Source organism: Phytophthora cinnamomi (genome assembly GCF_018691715.1).
Source record: "Phytophthora cinnamomi strain GKB4 chromosome Unknown Contig0, whole genome shotgun sequence".
Lineage (NCBI taxonomy): Eukaryota > Oomycota > Peronosporomycetes > Peronosporales > Peronosporaceae > Phytophthora > Phytophthora cinnamomi.
In genome coordinates this window covers 4,163,110-4,177,529 of record NW_027150933.1, presented here as the reverse complement: position 1 = coordinate 4,177,529, position 14,420 = coordinate 4,163,110, and the positions used below count along the sequence as shown (strand labels likewise).

The 14,420-nt window shown below is 52.9% G+C and overlaps 1 protein-coding gene across 1 annotated transcript; it reads left to right on the top strand.

Annotated features, from left to right (window-relative positions):
• Window positions 1-864: 864 nt before the first annotated feature.
• On the top strand, window positions 865-4,457 carry IUM83_02256 (ricin B lectin-like protein; the record flags this gene model as incomplete). The annotated part of the gene is made up of 6 exons (XM_067926159.1): window positions 865-1,187; window positions 1,258-1,526; window positions 1,615-2,282; window positions 3,077-3,429; window positions 3,496-4,042; window positions 4,128-4,457. The coding sequence occupies 6 exons, from the start codon at window positions 865-867 to the stop codon at window positions 4,455-4,457; spliced, it is 2,490 nt and encodes an 829-aa protein (XP_067800695.1).
• Between the last annotated feature and the right edge of the window lie 9,963 nt (window positions 4,458-14,420).

The following is a 14,420-nucleotide window of genomic DNA, read 5'->3' as shown; positions in this document are numbered from 1 at the left end:
TCACCAATCTGAGACCTGGGGTCTGAGACTTAAGCAACCATGGGGCTTCAAATCACAGACCCAGAAGGCCAGGGCTCAGTTCTCCGCCCAGAGTCCGATTCAAGGCCTGGAACCTCAGATCTGTGGCCTCTAGAGCGATTCTCAGACCTCAGACCTCAGCCCGAATTCAAATCTCAGACCTGGGGATCTGGGGTCGCTGCAACTCGGCGCTCGCAGAGCTCAGTTTCCAGATATAGCCAGCACAACTTGAAGTACGTACAAAAACCAGACTTGGGTCAAGAAATATCCACGTTTCAAGTGACATGTGGCCGGTACGTGATAGGGTTTGGGCTTCTGACTGATGGGTCTTGGCCTAGAATTGGCTCGGACCCCTGATAGGCCAAGGCCTCCCGCTCGTGGCGCTCGTTGGCGGCGCGGACCGTGTTCTTTTCGTCGATAGGGGAGCCCTGGACAATGGCGGGGTTCACGTCGTGACACAGAGCTAGTCGGCCCACAGGGTTGGCCACAGGTGCGAGAGCGGGGTAGCTGTGCGTGTAGGGCATGGCTGAGCTGTTGGTGGGTTGTTGCAGGACGAACAGAATCGAGGGATGGCAAGAGCTCCATGGCTGCATGGGACACAGTCGAATGTCGACAGAGTCTGGGGTAGTCTGGCGTTCACATGTTGCAGCGGCCTTCACCACTCGGAAAATTTGGCGGTCATAACTAAATATCATAGGTTTACCTGTGGAATATAATCGACAACGACCAAGTTTCTGAGCACAGAGCGTTGAAGTTGCCTGCACCGTGTTATAGCTTGCGGATGCTGTGTCGTGGGTTCAGACCATCGTGGGGACGCCATCGCGCGATCGTACGTCGAGCAAGGACATGGCGAGCCAGGCAACGTCGAAGGCGACGTCGAAGCCGTCGGAGGCGCCTCGCTCCTTCCCTTCTTTGCTTTCTGTGGCGGTGGCACTGGCGGCTGTGATCGCAGCTGCGTGGACCGTGGTGGACCCTTCGCAGCTTCAAGCGCGGGTGCAGCTGCTGGTGGACAACTATGTGGGTGTCTCCCTCGGTGAGACGGTTCCGGGTGACACACTGGTGGACTGCTTGCGGGCGCAGCGGTACCTGACGGACGAGCTGTCAGTCAAGGGCTTCCACGTTCTGTGCATCAAGAAGGTCCAGGAGGAGGAGGGAGAGAGTCTGGCCACGTACGTACGTGGGTGGGGAGGTCTTGGAGGACGTCCGGTAGTGTAATGGTGGACGTGTGTGGACATATAGGTTGGATGTTGTGGCCTTCAAGGACGGCATTGCGCCAGCCATGACAACGCAGAGCTCGGTGGAGTTGGACGACTTGAAGGTAAAGTTGGAGACGCTACTGGACATTCACGCGCCGACAGACGACGTCGCTGTCAAGTACAAGCAGCCGTACGCGTTCTTCACGCCGGACGGGGAGAGACTGGAGAGGCTGCAAGAGATGGTCAACCGAGTCGTTTTCCTCTTTGAGGGCGGACAGTTCATCTGGCCGGGGATCCGCGTCGGACACAAAAGTGAGTTTGGTTTGGAATTTCCACATCGGTAAGCTTATTTTTCGAGGGCTGATACTGATGTGTTGTTATTTGCGTGAATGCCGTATAGCTGTCGTGAAGAACGTTGCTGGTAAGGGGGATGTGGTGCTGGAGACGCTGAGCATGGTCCCTCTAGTCTTCAGTGTGGAGGAGTTCCTCAAGGACGACGAGATCGACGTTATCATGAACCTGTCGTTGGAACAGTTGAAGCCGTCCACGGTGACGCTGATGGACGGACACGAGAATCGCGCGGCCACAGACTGGCGCACAAGCACGACGTACTTCTTGCCATCAGATGCCCACCCGAAGATTGAGGAAATCGACCAGCGAGTGGCGGACCTGACCAAGGTGCCGATTGACCACCAAGAAGACGTACAGGTGCTTCGGTACGAGGAGACGCAGAAGTACGATCACCACACGGACTACTTCCCCGTGGAGCATCACAAGAACTCGCCGCACGTGCTGGAGAGTATCGACTACGGATACAAGAATCGGATGATCACAGTTTTCTGGTACATGTCTGACGTGGCGAAAGGCGGCCATACCATTTTCCCGCGAGCTGGCGGCGCGCCACGACCGGTGTCGATGAAGGACTGCACTAAAGGACTCAAGGTACCTCCGAAAAAGCGCAAGGTCATCGTATTTTACAGCATGTTGCCCAATGGAGAAGGTGACCCGATGAGCCTTCATGGAGGCTGTCCTGTCGAGGAAGGAGTCAAGTATTCGGGTAACAAGTGGGTATGGAACAAAGCTAGGTACTAATCAATCTTCATGGGAAGGAATAAGCACACAAAATGCATAGGTTTGTGCTACTGGTTATGTAGAGGACTCATAGCGCAAAGAACGATGCTCACAAGCCAATGATACTTCCTCTCAAGTTACATGTAGAGAAAAGGATAACACTCGTATGGAACGAATAAATACAACCCACGAATCCAAGCTACTCGGACAAGTGGGGTCCGCAATTGCAGCCTCTCCTGCCTTATATACTGAATTGTTTAACTTTTTTTAATCGCCAGTAGATATTATAAACTTGCTCGAAGGTTTTAATACTACATTGTGTGTCCGTCTCATAGTCCGAGACCATATAAAACACCAATTACATTTATTTCACATGTTCTTGATGTATAATATCATAGGCAATCTAATGAAATGAATTGGGTGAATTCGACAGGTATCGAGTAGACAATACAACGACAGCAAGCCGTGTCGAATTTGCTGCAGGTCTTCTTCACAATTCCGATTCTAAAACATCGATAGATGAAGCTTTTTATGTCTGGAGATCAAAGCGTGTTGCGCTCCTACAACAGCATGACCATTGTTTAGTTCCCCTATCTCACTACTAAACAATTTGCTATGTATATTGTACTTATACACGACAATGGGTACTACAAGTATACGGTTTGGTAGCGTCGCAAGTTCATCGTTATCGTTATCTTCCTCATACTTCGGCTATCCCCAAGTCTAATCCATCGATCACGATTATGCCAACCAACCGTGAGTTAAAGTTGGCTGTGCCACGTGCTTTTCAGCTGGCACTTTCAATTTTCCTCGTGGACGACCAAGCCTCTTTGAAGATGAAGCTGTACTTCCCCGCCCTCGCCTCCTCCGTGTTCGTCACGCTCTACGGCGGTGTCAACGCAGTCCCCAGTGTTTCTGGCGTGAACTACGACGCTCGCAACGGCTCGGACTGGGAAACAAACAACTCGAACTGCAAGAGCTTCAACGACGTCTACCATGACATGCTGACACTGCAAACATTCACCGACAAGATCCGCGTCAATTCGCTCGTGCAGTGCGACGTGGCTAACCTCGTGCTGCAGTTTGCCGCGAGCATCGGCGTGAAGGTCGACCTGGGAATCACCACAGCTAAGGGCCGCGACTAGTTCCTCCTGGAGAAGGCCAAGCTTAGTGAAATTATCGCCAAAGACAGCTACGACACCGTTGTCAGCATACACGTTGGTAGTGGCGCCATCAGCCGCGACAATGTCACGGTCGATACCGCCATCAGCTACATGAACGAAATCCGCGACTTCATTCGTAGCAGCGGGAAGAACACGTCCGTGACGATCACTGATACTATTGACCTCTACAACGCCAACCCGCAGCTTCTCGAAGCGGTCGACTATGTTTCGGTGAACTACTCGCCCTTCTGGGAGCGAGTGGATGTCAACGAGGGTGTGGCAGCTACTCTTGACCGTCTGAGAGGGCTTCGAAAAACTGCTGCGAATAAGGACAAGTCTGTCGTGGTTTCGGAGACCGGCTGGAGCTCCGGTGGAACGAACCCTGTGCCCGACATGGCTTCCCCCGCCAACCAGGCCAAGTATTTCTCGGACTTCGTGCTCGTGGCTCACTCGCACAAGGATCTCAACGACTACTGGTCCGACGCGTTTGACGCGAATTGGCTCAATGAAAAGGTCGTCGAGGCCCACTTGGGCGTTTACCTGAAGGCTGGTCAGATGAAGGACGACATCTTCAAGCTGGAAAACAACTGGAGGGTTCAGCGCCAAAGGCAGCATCATGCTCTCGGAGTATATTGGCGAGCTGTACATGTCGGAGAAATCGAACGAGTGGCTCACCCAGGAGCAGCAGACGTGGTTCTTTGACTCAACCACGCAGCAGATCCGCTCCAAGAGCAGCGACCGCTGCCTGGACGCATATCAGCCCTGGGACGGTGGCAAAGTGCACGTGTACCGCTGCATGGACAACGAGCCCAACCAGAAGTGGACGTACGACAACGCGACCAGCACGCTGCAGCACGCGACGCACAAGGGCTTCTGTCTCGACCAGGACTCCGCGCAGAACAACAAGGTGCAGCTGTACGGTTGCTCGACCAACAACACGCACGAGAAATGGGACCCGAACACCCTTTATTGCCAGGTGGGGCCGTTCTGTAACCCGAACGAACAGTGAACGATCTAACGTTGTAGGCTACAGGTTGTAACTTTGTCTGTAGCAGTGTACTAGGCTGTAGGCTACAGACTGTAGCTTTGTCTGTAGCATTGTACTAGGCTGTAGGCTACAGGCTGTAGCTTTGCGTCAGGCCCACCTCTGGCCTGCTGAGCAAGCAAGCCAGAGCGATGCGGCACAAAGGCTCTGGCTTGCTTGCTCGCGGCCAGAGGCTTGAAGTCCCTGTGGCAGCTACCCGAGAGGGTCAGCCGTCACAGTGAACATGCATTTTGTAGGAAAAACATGAAAAAGAAACATGGAACATGCATTTAGTAGAAAAGAAAAGAAATGAAAAAAAAAACACAAAAAGACGCAGGGTAGCACATAGTCAAGGAAAACCCCAGAAATACGCAAAGAGAGCCCTGTGCTCGCGTAGGAGCACAGCGAGGCATGCATGTTAGGCTAGCAGTAGCAGTTCAGTATTAAATAAACCGTCTACCCCGCACATCGACCACAACTACCGCGCTTCTCGACAGGACCAACACTCGCACCCACTTCAACGACAAACACTCTTCGGACCCAACGCGACATCTAGAAGCACTTGCGGGGGAAAGGCTCGCTGCTGCACGGCACTCAAGGGGAGGCTTTTTCAGCTTGAGGTGTAAGTGTCACGTCAGCGTGACCAACCCAGCTGTTGGGGAGACTTTGGTACATTAATAGGGCAACCTCCTATTGTACGCTGACCGTGGGAAATAACTGGAGGACAGCCGTGGTGCAAATTTGTTTTGCATCTGGCCGCGGTGACAGCCCATTTACCCAAGTAGCTACTGTTCTCAAAAGACTGCACCGCATATAAATCGAGCACTATAAGTCTCGAAGCCGGTTAGTCAGTTTTTGTTCTTGGTAGCCCGGCACAGCAAAATTTGGCGAAGCGAAGACCAGGACGACAACCGTCACCGCTCGACCTCTCACGCGTCATCGACCACTCACGTGTCATCGACCTCTTCAAAGGCATCGAAGAAGTCCAAGAACTCCCACAGCGCATAACTCGGCCAATTTTAGGAAGTAGCGTAGGCTATTTTCTTTAACAGGTTTTCTCTTTTACTTTCTTTTAGTCACTGCCCCTAAAAGTAGATTGCTCCCACCGGTATCAAGTTTCAAAGGTGAACACACAAAGTACGAAGTTTTCGCGTGTTCAAGATGGCGGATCCGGCCCAACTAATGCATTGTATGTTGGCGGCCATGGAGAAGTAGACAGAATTGATCGACGAGCTGCGCAAATTAAGGCAGTTGTCGCAACTAAAGCTGGATGGGATAAAAGTGCCCAGCTACGGGGGGACGCTCAAGGCATCGTTCCAACTATACCGGGAGCAGGTGGAGCAGTACTTTTTAGCTAAGGGCATAGACTGGAAGGATAGTAAGTTGAGTGGACGCATTTTGGCTGTGTTAGCGGGATCGCTGAAGTATGGAGCCGCGCAGTGGTACATCGTCAAGAAGGACGATGTGAAGAGTGTGGAAGACTTCTTTGTGAAGCTGGAGGAAGAGTTCGTGCCTCCGGATCTGCAAGAACGTCTTCGGGACCAGATGAATGACTTGAAGGAGCGTCAGTGTCGAGACTTACCCGATTATATCAGCAAGTTCAGGCACTTGATTACTCAAGTCAAGGAGATGAGCGACCTGGACACGATCATGTATTTCTTGCGTGGTCTGCCGTCAAGTATTCGGGAGGAAGTCCAGTATCGCAGGAGTGCAACGTTGACCGACGCTATTACCGTAGCGCTCGACTATGACCGATCTCACGCTCATCGTGGACGCTCGGATGGAGCACGCGACAGACCGAGGTACCGATCGTACGACGACTGACAATCGAAGAGCAACAACGATGGACCAGTGCCGATGGAGATCGACAACGTAAGGGTACCGTCGAAGGAGGAATGTATGCGCCGAAACCTGTGTTTCCGGTGCGGGAGTAGCGCCCATCGGGCTCGTCAATGTCCGATACAGCCGCAGCAGACGCAAATGGCTAAGCGGAATGCGCCGAAGTACAACAACTCGGGCAGTAATCAAGGGCGTAAGCCGAGGATGAACATGGTCCTCGAGGATGACGAACAGGTGGATACTGTCGTCATGGATCGCGTGACTATGAGTGTGGCTGACATCCAGGGACAAGCGGATGAGTTACAGGCACTCATGGACAAGGCACGTGTACAAGTGGAAGAGACTGTCACTGCAGCGTCAGAAATGACGGAAGATGCTGGCTCATGTGGACTACAGCCAGTTGAAGAACCGAGTTTGAATGCGATGCAACCGGAATTGGAATCTGGTGTGTGCGGATCGCCGCCAGAGCAGGAAGCTGAGTTGCATGAGAAGCAGCCAGTGAAGTTGTTTCAGCAAGGATCGCAACCAACAAGTACAACGGAGACCTTGAAGGTGAACGCAGTGAAGTCCGAACGTACGAGTAACCTTTTCATCAGGAAGGGTCGCATCAATGGCAGAGATGTCCGAATTCTGTTGGACACGGGTGCAAGCACGAACATGATTATGCCAGGTCTGGCTAGTAATGTGCTTCTGTCAAGACGACTTCAAGCTCAGCGCTTTGATGGCACGTTGACACCGGCGACGGATGTCAAACACGTGGAAGCGCCAGTGAGCATGGATGGGTACTTCTTTCCAGCGATCGAGTTCGTGGAATGGAAGTTGCCGGAGTCGCACGACGTCATTTTGGGGAAACCGTGGTTTAAGGACTACAACCCTCAAGTGGATTGGCAAAAGAAGGAGGTTGTCATACCTGACCGGATGCAATTCATCGACGTCGATGCACCGTCGTTCTCGCACAACTTGAAGGAAGGCGAGTATGAGCAGGTGTTTCGGGTGAAGATACAACTTGTGCCCGAAGTGGAAGGAATTCCAGAACCGATCTTCGACGTAATCGGTAAGGAGTTCAAGGATGTGTTTCCGGAGCAATTACAAGACGGATTGCCTCCGATGCGTGAAGTCAACTTTGAAGTGACGTTGAAGAAGGGGGCTCAACCAAGCTCTCGTGCACCGTTCCGCATGTCGAAGATGGAACAGGATGCTTTCGAAGAATTTGTCAAAGACAAGTTGAAGAAAGGATGGATTGAAGTGTGGAACCCGCCGTGGGTTTCGAACATCTTCGCTATCCCGAAGAAGGGCCCAGTCACAGGTCAAATGCCGAAAAGGGCTGAGTGGTTGCGTAGCGGCAATTTGAAGATTCCGTTGCGTTGGGTGTTCGACTACCGCTATCTCAACAGCGTTGCTGTCATTGCCAAGATCCCGTTGCCATTAATCGAGAAGTTGTTCGATAAAATGGTAGCTTGTGTCATCTACACGTTGATCGACCTTGCGCAGTGATATCCTCAAATGCTGGTGGTTAAGTCAAGTCGTCCGTACACTGCGTTTCGAACACACAAGGAAACGTATCAGTGGTGTGTAGCGCCCATGGGAGTGGCTGGAATGCCAGAGACATGGTCCAGGCTCATGCACAAGCTGTTCGACAAGTACGAATTTGTCGTCGTGTATCTCGATGACATCTGCGTCTTCTCGAAGAGTATGGAGGAGCATGTGGAGCATCTGCGTGCAGTTTGTATGGTACTGCCCCGCGAGAAGCTTTTTGCGCACATGGCAAAGTTTTCGTTTGGTCAGTCCGAAGTGGCTTTCCTATGACATGTTGTCTCGCAGGCAGGAGTAAACGTTGATCCGCGTAAAACGGAAGCGATAGCCAAGTATCCGCCTCCGACGAATCGAAAGGAGTTGCTGAGTTTCTTGGGTTTGGCAGGATATTATCGCAGATTTATCTGTGATTTTGCCGCGATTGCTCGTCCGTTGATGGATTTGACGAAGGGAGATGTCCCATGGAATGGAATTGGACGAAGCCTGTGGAGGACGCGTATTTGCATCTCAAGCTCGCACTTCAGCAAGCGCCTACGCTGAAGTTGCCGGACTTTGAGCGACCGTTTATTGTGACGACGGACGTGTCAGGACATTGTATTGGTGGAGTTCTGTCACAGAAGTATGACGGAGCAGATCATCCGATTGCCTTCTATTCGAAGGAGTTGGATAAACATGAGCGTGGATGGCCTACGCATGAGAAGGAGCTACTAGCTATCAAAGTGGCTACGGAGAAGTGGAGACACTATCTGCATCGACGCCCATTCGACGTCTACACGGATAACGCAGAGTGTTTGTGGATGTTGCATCACCCACGAGTGTCACCAAAGATGGCTTGCTTTTTGACACACTTTTCGCAATACACGTTTACTTTGCATCATGTGCGAGGTAAGATGAACGTTGCAGCGGATGCGCTCTCACGGCCTCCACCGAATGGACTGGAAGACGAAGAGGAGAAAGAAGCACCTCTTCCGGATGTGACGTATACGGTTGATGACTGCGACAACGAATGCGCGAAGAAAGCCGCACCAGTTCATGACCACCGTATTAAGTCTGCAGTGTTGCGCAACTTGTCAACGGATGATACTCACCTGTTACTCAACGATGTCGACTTACGGGGGGGAGGGTCGCCCAATTGGCGTAGCACAGCAGCAAGTAAACAGCGTCGACTATCATTTTGTAAGTCCGCACTTGACCCCTGAGACGAAAAGAGCGTTTCAGGAAGGATACGAATCAGACCCTGCTTTCAAGCAACAGTGGTCTAGCGGAGCAGGAAAGGAGAAGTTCGTCAAGCACAATGGGCTTCTGTTTTTCAAACAGGCGAAAGGCGAAACTGTCTACCGACTTTGTGTGCCGAAGGTAAAAGAGCTTCGCACAAATGTCATGATCGAATTTCATGATGGAAAGACGTCCGCGCATCCTGGAAGTCGACGTACGTACCTGAAGTCAGCGCAATGGTACTACTGGTCGACTATGGACCGCGATGTAAGGGAATACGTTCGCACATGTGAGACTTGTGCACGATGGAAGTCCAGCAGCCAGAAGAAAAAAAGGACTACTGATGCCGATACCAGTGCCAAAGGAATGCTGGGAAGTGGTGTCAATGGATTTCATCACGGGTTTGCCAGCGTCGGAAGGGTTTGATGCAATACTAGTTGCAGTGGACAAGTTGTCCAAGCGAGCGAAGTATGCACCAACGTATTCGACAGCTGACGCGAAGGACACGGCTAAAGTGTTCTTTGGTGCAGTTGTTCGGCATCACGGATTGCCGAAGGTCATCATCAGTGATCGCGACTCGAAGTTCATCTCGGACTTTTGGAAGTCATTGATGAAGTTGATGGGTATCAAACTCAGCATGACAACTGCGCACCGAGCTCAGGCAGATGGCCAGACAGAGCGCCAGAACCTCGTGCTCGAAGATGCATTGAGATGTATGATCTCGTATCACGGTGACGATTGGGTTAAGCTCCTAGGGACTATCGAATATGCGCATTCGACCCTCGTCAACGCGTCTACGAAGTTCGCGCCATTCGAACGTGACACAGGACGTAAGGTGTCAAACATTGTGGCAGAGGAGATGAAAGACCTGCTGCAATCGGAGAATGATGTGACGCTCGTGGAGTTCGCGAAGAACTTTGCGAACGAGCGACAGGAGATCGTAGAACGTGCTCAGAAGAATTTAGAAGAACCTCAAGCAAGACAAAAGGAGTACTACGATCGCAAGCGCAGACAAGTTGTCTTTAAAAGAGGTGACTTAGTGCTGCTCGACACGAAGAACTTACCGCTGAAAACCGTAAACAAGAACACGGAATTGAAGAAAGAGAAATTAGCGGCTAAGAAGGTTGGACCGTTCGTGATTGTAACGGGGTTACACGCACAAATGGCTGCAAGCCACTTGTGAATTTAACAGATAGGTTATCTGTTAAAAGTTTTAGATACTTCCTCACCTTGGTGTAAGACACACCAATGGATACATTGAAGTGGGCCACCACAGTGAGTGGTCCACACATACCCAAAGATCCTATTGGTAGAAAGCAGCATCTTTCTACCAATCAGAGACATGCATATTAGCGGGGCTCTGACAGCCAGCCGCTGTCAATCCCTTTCATAGATGATAAACAGTTTTTAGCAGATTTTAGAGGAAGATCAATTTACAAGCAATACAGTTCTCATTTTACCTTAAACTAGCTACTTGGAGTCTTGTCTAAGTTAACTTATATTTGTGTATTCAAATATAATTAACCTAAGTAATTACGAAGTACTTACGCTTCCTCATACTCGTAGCGCGACGTGTAAGCTAAAGTAGTGAGCCAAAGTAGGCCCACTACACCTGGTACCACTTTGTAGTCCGTCCAACGACCGACTACGTGACGTTCGTACAGGGTGTACGAACGCGGAGCCGAGAACCCCATGAGCACGGAGGTGCCCATGGAGAGCACCAATACGCCTGCAACGCATGTTGCACGCGCTGACTGCCCCCACCTGTCAGATCCAGAGTGGGAGGCCCTCCAACGACTGTCAACAGTCATTGGGGAGGCGGCGATAGCTACGATGCTGCGTACGCTATCGCCGACAGAGCAACATGGTGTTGCTCTGGGGTTCATCATGAAGGAGCAGCGTGATGCTGCTTCCTCAGTGACGGCGTCGTCAGGGACGACACCGCGTGCTCAACCATTAAAGTTGAGCGTAAGCAATTACGTGGGAAGAGATGGCGAGCCTCTCCTCCGATGGCTTGTCGAACTCGACACAGCCATTGCGGCTCGACATATCGTCGACTCGTTGTCAAAGGTTGCGTTCGCCATGTCATGTCTTGGCGGACGAGCGAGGAGTTGGGCGTACGGACGCCGACTCTCAGATCCTACGTGCTTTAGCACGTACGAGATATTCAAAGAGGAGCTCAGACAAGCGTTTGAGCCCCCGCAAAATGAATTCCGGTCGATGGCGGAATTCCTCGACCTGCAGCAGGGTAAGCATGACGTCCATGCTTACGCGCAGCGCGCACGATACTTGGTTTCAAATATCGTGACTAACCCGATTGACGAGGCGACCAAGGTCGTCACGTTCATGAAGGGATTGAGAGATGGGCCTGTGAAGACCTATCTCTTCCGAGAGTACCCGAGTACTCTCGAAGCTGCAATCACCCTTGCCATGCAAGAAGAGTTTAGCCTGCGGCAGGCTAGACGGCATGCGAACGTGCCGAGGTCGCAACCGCGCCCGGTAGCGAGGACGGGAGGTCCGGAACCAATGGACCTCTCGAACGCAACGGCTGCTGGTTACCAGCAGCACGGAAGTAATGTGCGATGCTTCCGTTACGGAAGGATCGGTCACTTTGCACGGGAGTGCACAGCCCCCATGCCCCCTGGAGGTGGCCGTCGTGGCGATGCCAGGCATCGCCGCGGACCAACAAAAAACGCGAACATCCAGTAGGCGCGGGGCGCCCTACTGGTAATGCAGTCGCGCGTGCCGACATCGGGCACGCGACACTGAGGCCTGCAGCCCCCAGTGAGACCAGCTCTCACTGCAAGAAACAAGATGACAGGCCGAACCTAGTCATCTTGAAGGTTTACTCGAAGAGAGCGAGTGACTCTCTTCGAGCATTGGTAGACTCAGGCGCGTCGAACAACTTTGTTCGACTACGAAGCCTGTCGAGACTTGACTTCGAGGAGGTAGATACACCTCGAAGTCTTCTGGAGGTACGACTGGCAACAGGTGCCATCGTGAAGACCGAGAAGCGCGTCGTGAACGTGCGCTTCTCGTACAAACAACGAGTGTTTGTCGAACACTTTATCGTCCTGGACCTGGACGATAACTTCGACATGGTAATGGGCATGCCGTGGCTTGCACGGCATGATCCGGTAATAGACTGGAGGAAGCGCACGCTCGTGCGCTTCGGTCACGACAGCGAAACAGAGAGCGATGGCCCTGTTACCGCAGCGCACGCACCAGCTGGTGCGCGCAACTCACCAGTCGAGACAGCGCTTAATGCCGCTGTCCCGGAGTGCCCAAGAATTGCACGAGGTCGCGCACAAGTGAGACCCACGTCGGCAATGCTGCCGACGTCGGAAGAAAAAGATGTGTTGGTTCAGGGAACCAACACCCACGTTCAAGCGTGTAAGGGACAGTCCCTGACCCGAAGCGGTCAAGTCGACGACGACGCGTCGGCTCCGGGAGCCGACGCACCCTCGGTCAAGAGGGGCTCCGCCAATGAATGGCGTCGAGGTGACGAAGGCGCGCCAACTCCGGGAGTTGACGCTGCAAACAGTGCGGACGGTTGCAAACGTACCGCACTGACGCAATTTGCATGCTGTCGTGCAGCCGGGCTGCACGACGAAGCGCCATGCGATCAAGCCGGGCTTGATATTGCGCGCCCGCAGACAGGGTCTGCCGGCGAAGGGGACACATTACCGTGCGGCCAGGCTGCACGAAGGAAAATGTGGTCAAGCCGGGCTTGATACCGCGCGCCCGCGGACAGGGTCCGCCGGCGAACAACTGTCCACGGCCGGGCCTGGACCAGAACAACTGTGCGGAGCCGGGCTCCGCACAACAACAAGACGGCGCAAGCGGAAAACGCTGTGCAAGTCTCGGTCCGGGACCGAGACGCAACAAGAGCAGTCTGCTGGGCAGACTGGGGCGGGAACGCCGGATGTCGAGACGCTAAGCGTCTTGACGCGCACCGATACTGGATTCCAGGATCGTGAGATGGAACTCGCTAATCCTCCGACGATGGCGTCGGAGTTGACTTCGCTTCCAGCCATGAGCTGGAAGCGCTTCACGCGCGACTTGCACGATGGACGCATCGAGCAGGTCTGCGTTCTTTCGAACAGCGAAAGAACGGAGAGCGAGAGCGAAGAGCTGAGGCAGCTCTTCATGGGAAGCACCACTGAGAGTGAAGACACTCTCAGTGCGAAGACGAAGCGAGAGCGCTTCGAGGAACAAGGTTGGGACTCACTGAAGTCGAGTCCCTATTACGAATTGTTGAGGGCGTACAAAGACGTACTCCCGGAAGATATTCCTGCGGAGCTTCCGCAGGATAAGGGCATTCAGCACGAGATTGATCTCGTGCCGGGCACGAAGTACTGCGTCACGCGGCAGTGGCCACTGCCGCGAGAGCAAGTAAAAGCCGGGCACGAAGTACTGTGTCACGCGGCAGTGGCCACTGCCGCGAGAGCAAGTAAAAACAATCGACGATTTCTTTGAAAGTCGTCGCAAAGCAGGACAAGTGCGGGAATCAAAGTCCCAGCACAGTGCTCCGACGTTCTGTGTCAAAAAGCCACAGGGCGGATGGCGCATCGTTCATGCCTATAACAAGCTGAACGATGCGACGGTACCGGCGCAGACGCCGATACCGCGAAAAGATATTATCATCGATTCGATGGCCGGGAGCACCGTTTACAGTGCTCTCGACTTGCGAGATGGATTTTATCAAATCCTAATGCGTGAGAGCGATACCCCTCTCACGGCAGTGAGCACGCCAAGCGGCATGCTCTGGGAATGGCTAGTAATGCCACAGGGGCTTAAGAACGCCCCTGCGACCTTCAACAGGTGCGTGACGCACTTGTTGCGCTCGGTGCGCGACTTCGCGCCGAGCTACTTCGATGATGTGTTCATCCACAGCCGGGCTGTGGACGGGAAGACCGACGTAGAGATGCACAGGGTGCATCTCCGGAAGCTACTTGAGCTTATGCGAAAGCATAAGCTCTACGCGAACCTGAAGAAGTGCATCTTCGGGGCGAGCGAGATACCCGTCCTCGGGTGTCTCGTAGGGAAGAATGGTGTTCGCCCTGACCCCGAAAAGGTCAGAGTGGTTAACGAATGGCCAACGCCTTCAAGTGTCAAGGAACTGAGGCAGTTCCTTGGCTTGGCCACGTACTTGTGCAAGTACGTGGAGGATTATGCGGGCAAGATCCGCCCGCTATCACAACTTCTTAAGAAAGAAGCTGTGTGGAATTGGACACCCGATTGCCAAAAGGCATTCGATGCAGTCAAGCGGGGCTTGACTGAGGCGCCGATCTTGGCAGTGGCTGACCAAGATCGCCCATTTCACGTAGTGTGTGACGCATCCGATTTCGCGATCGGATG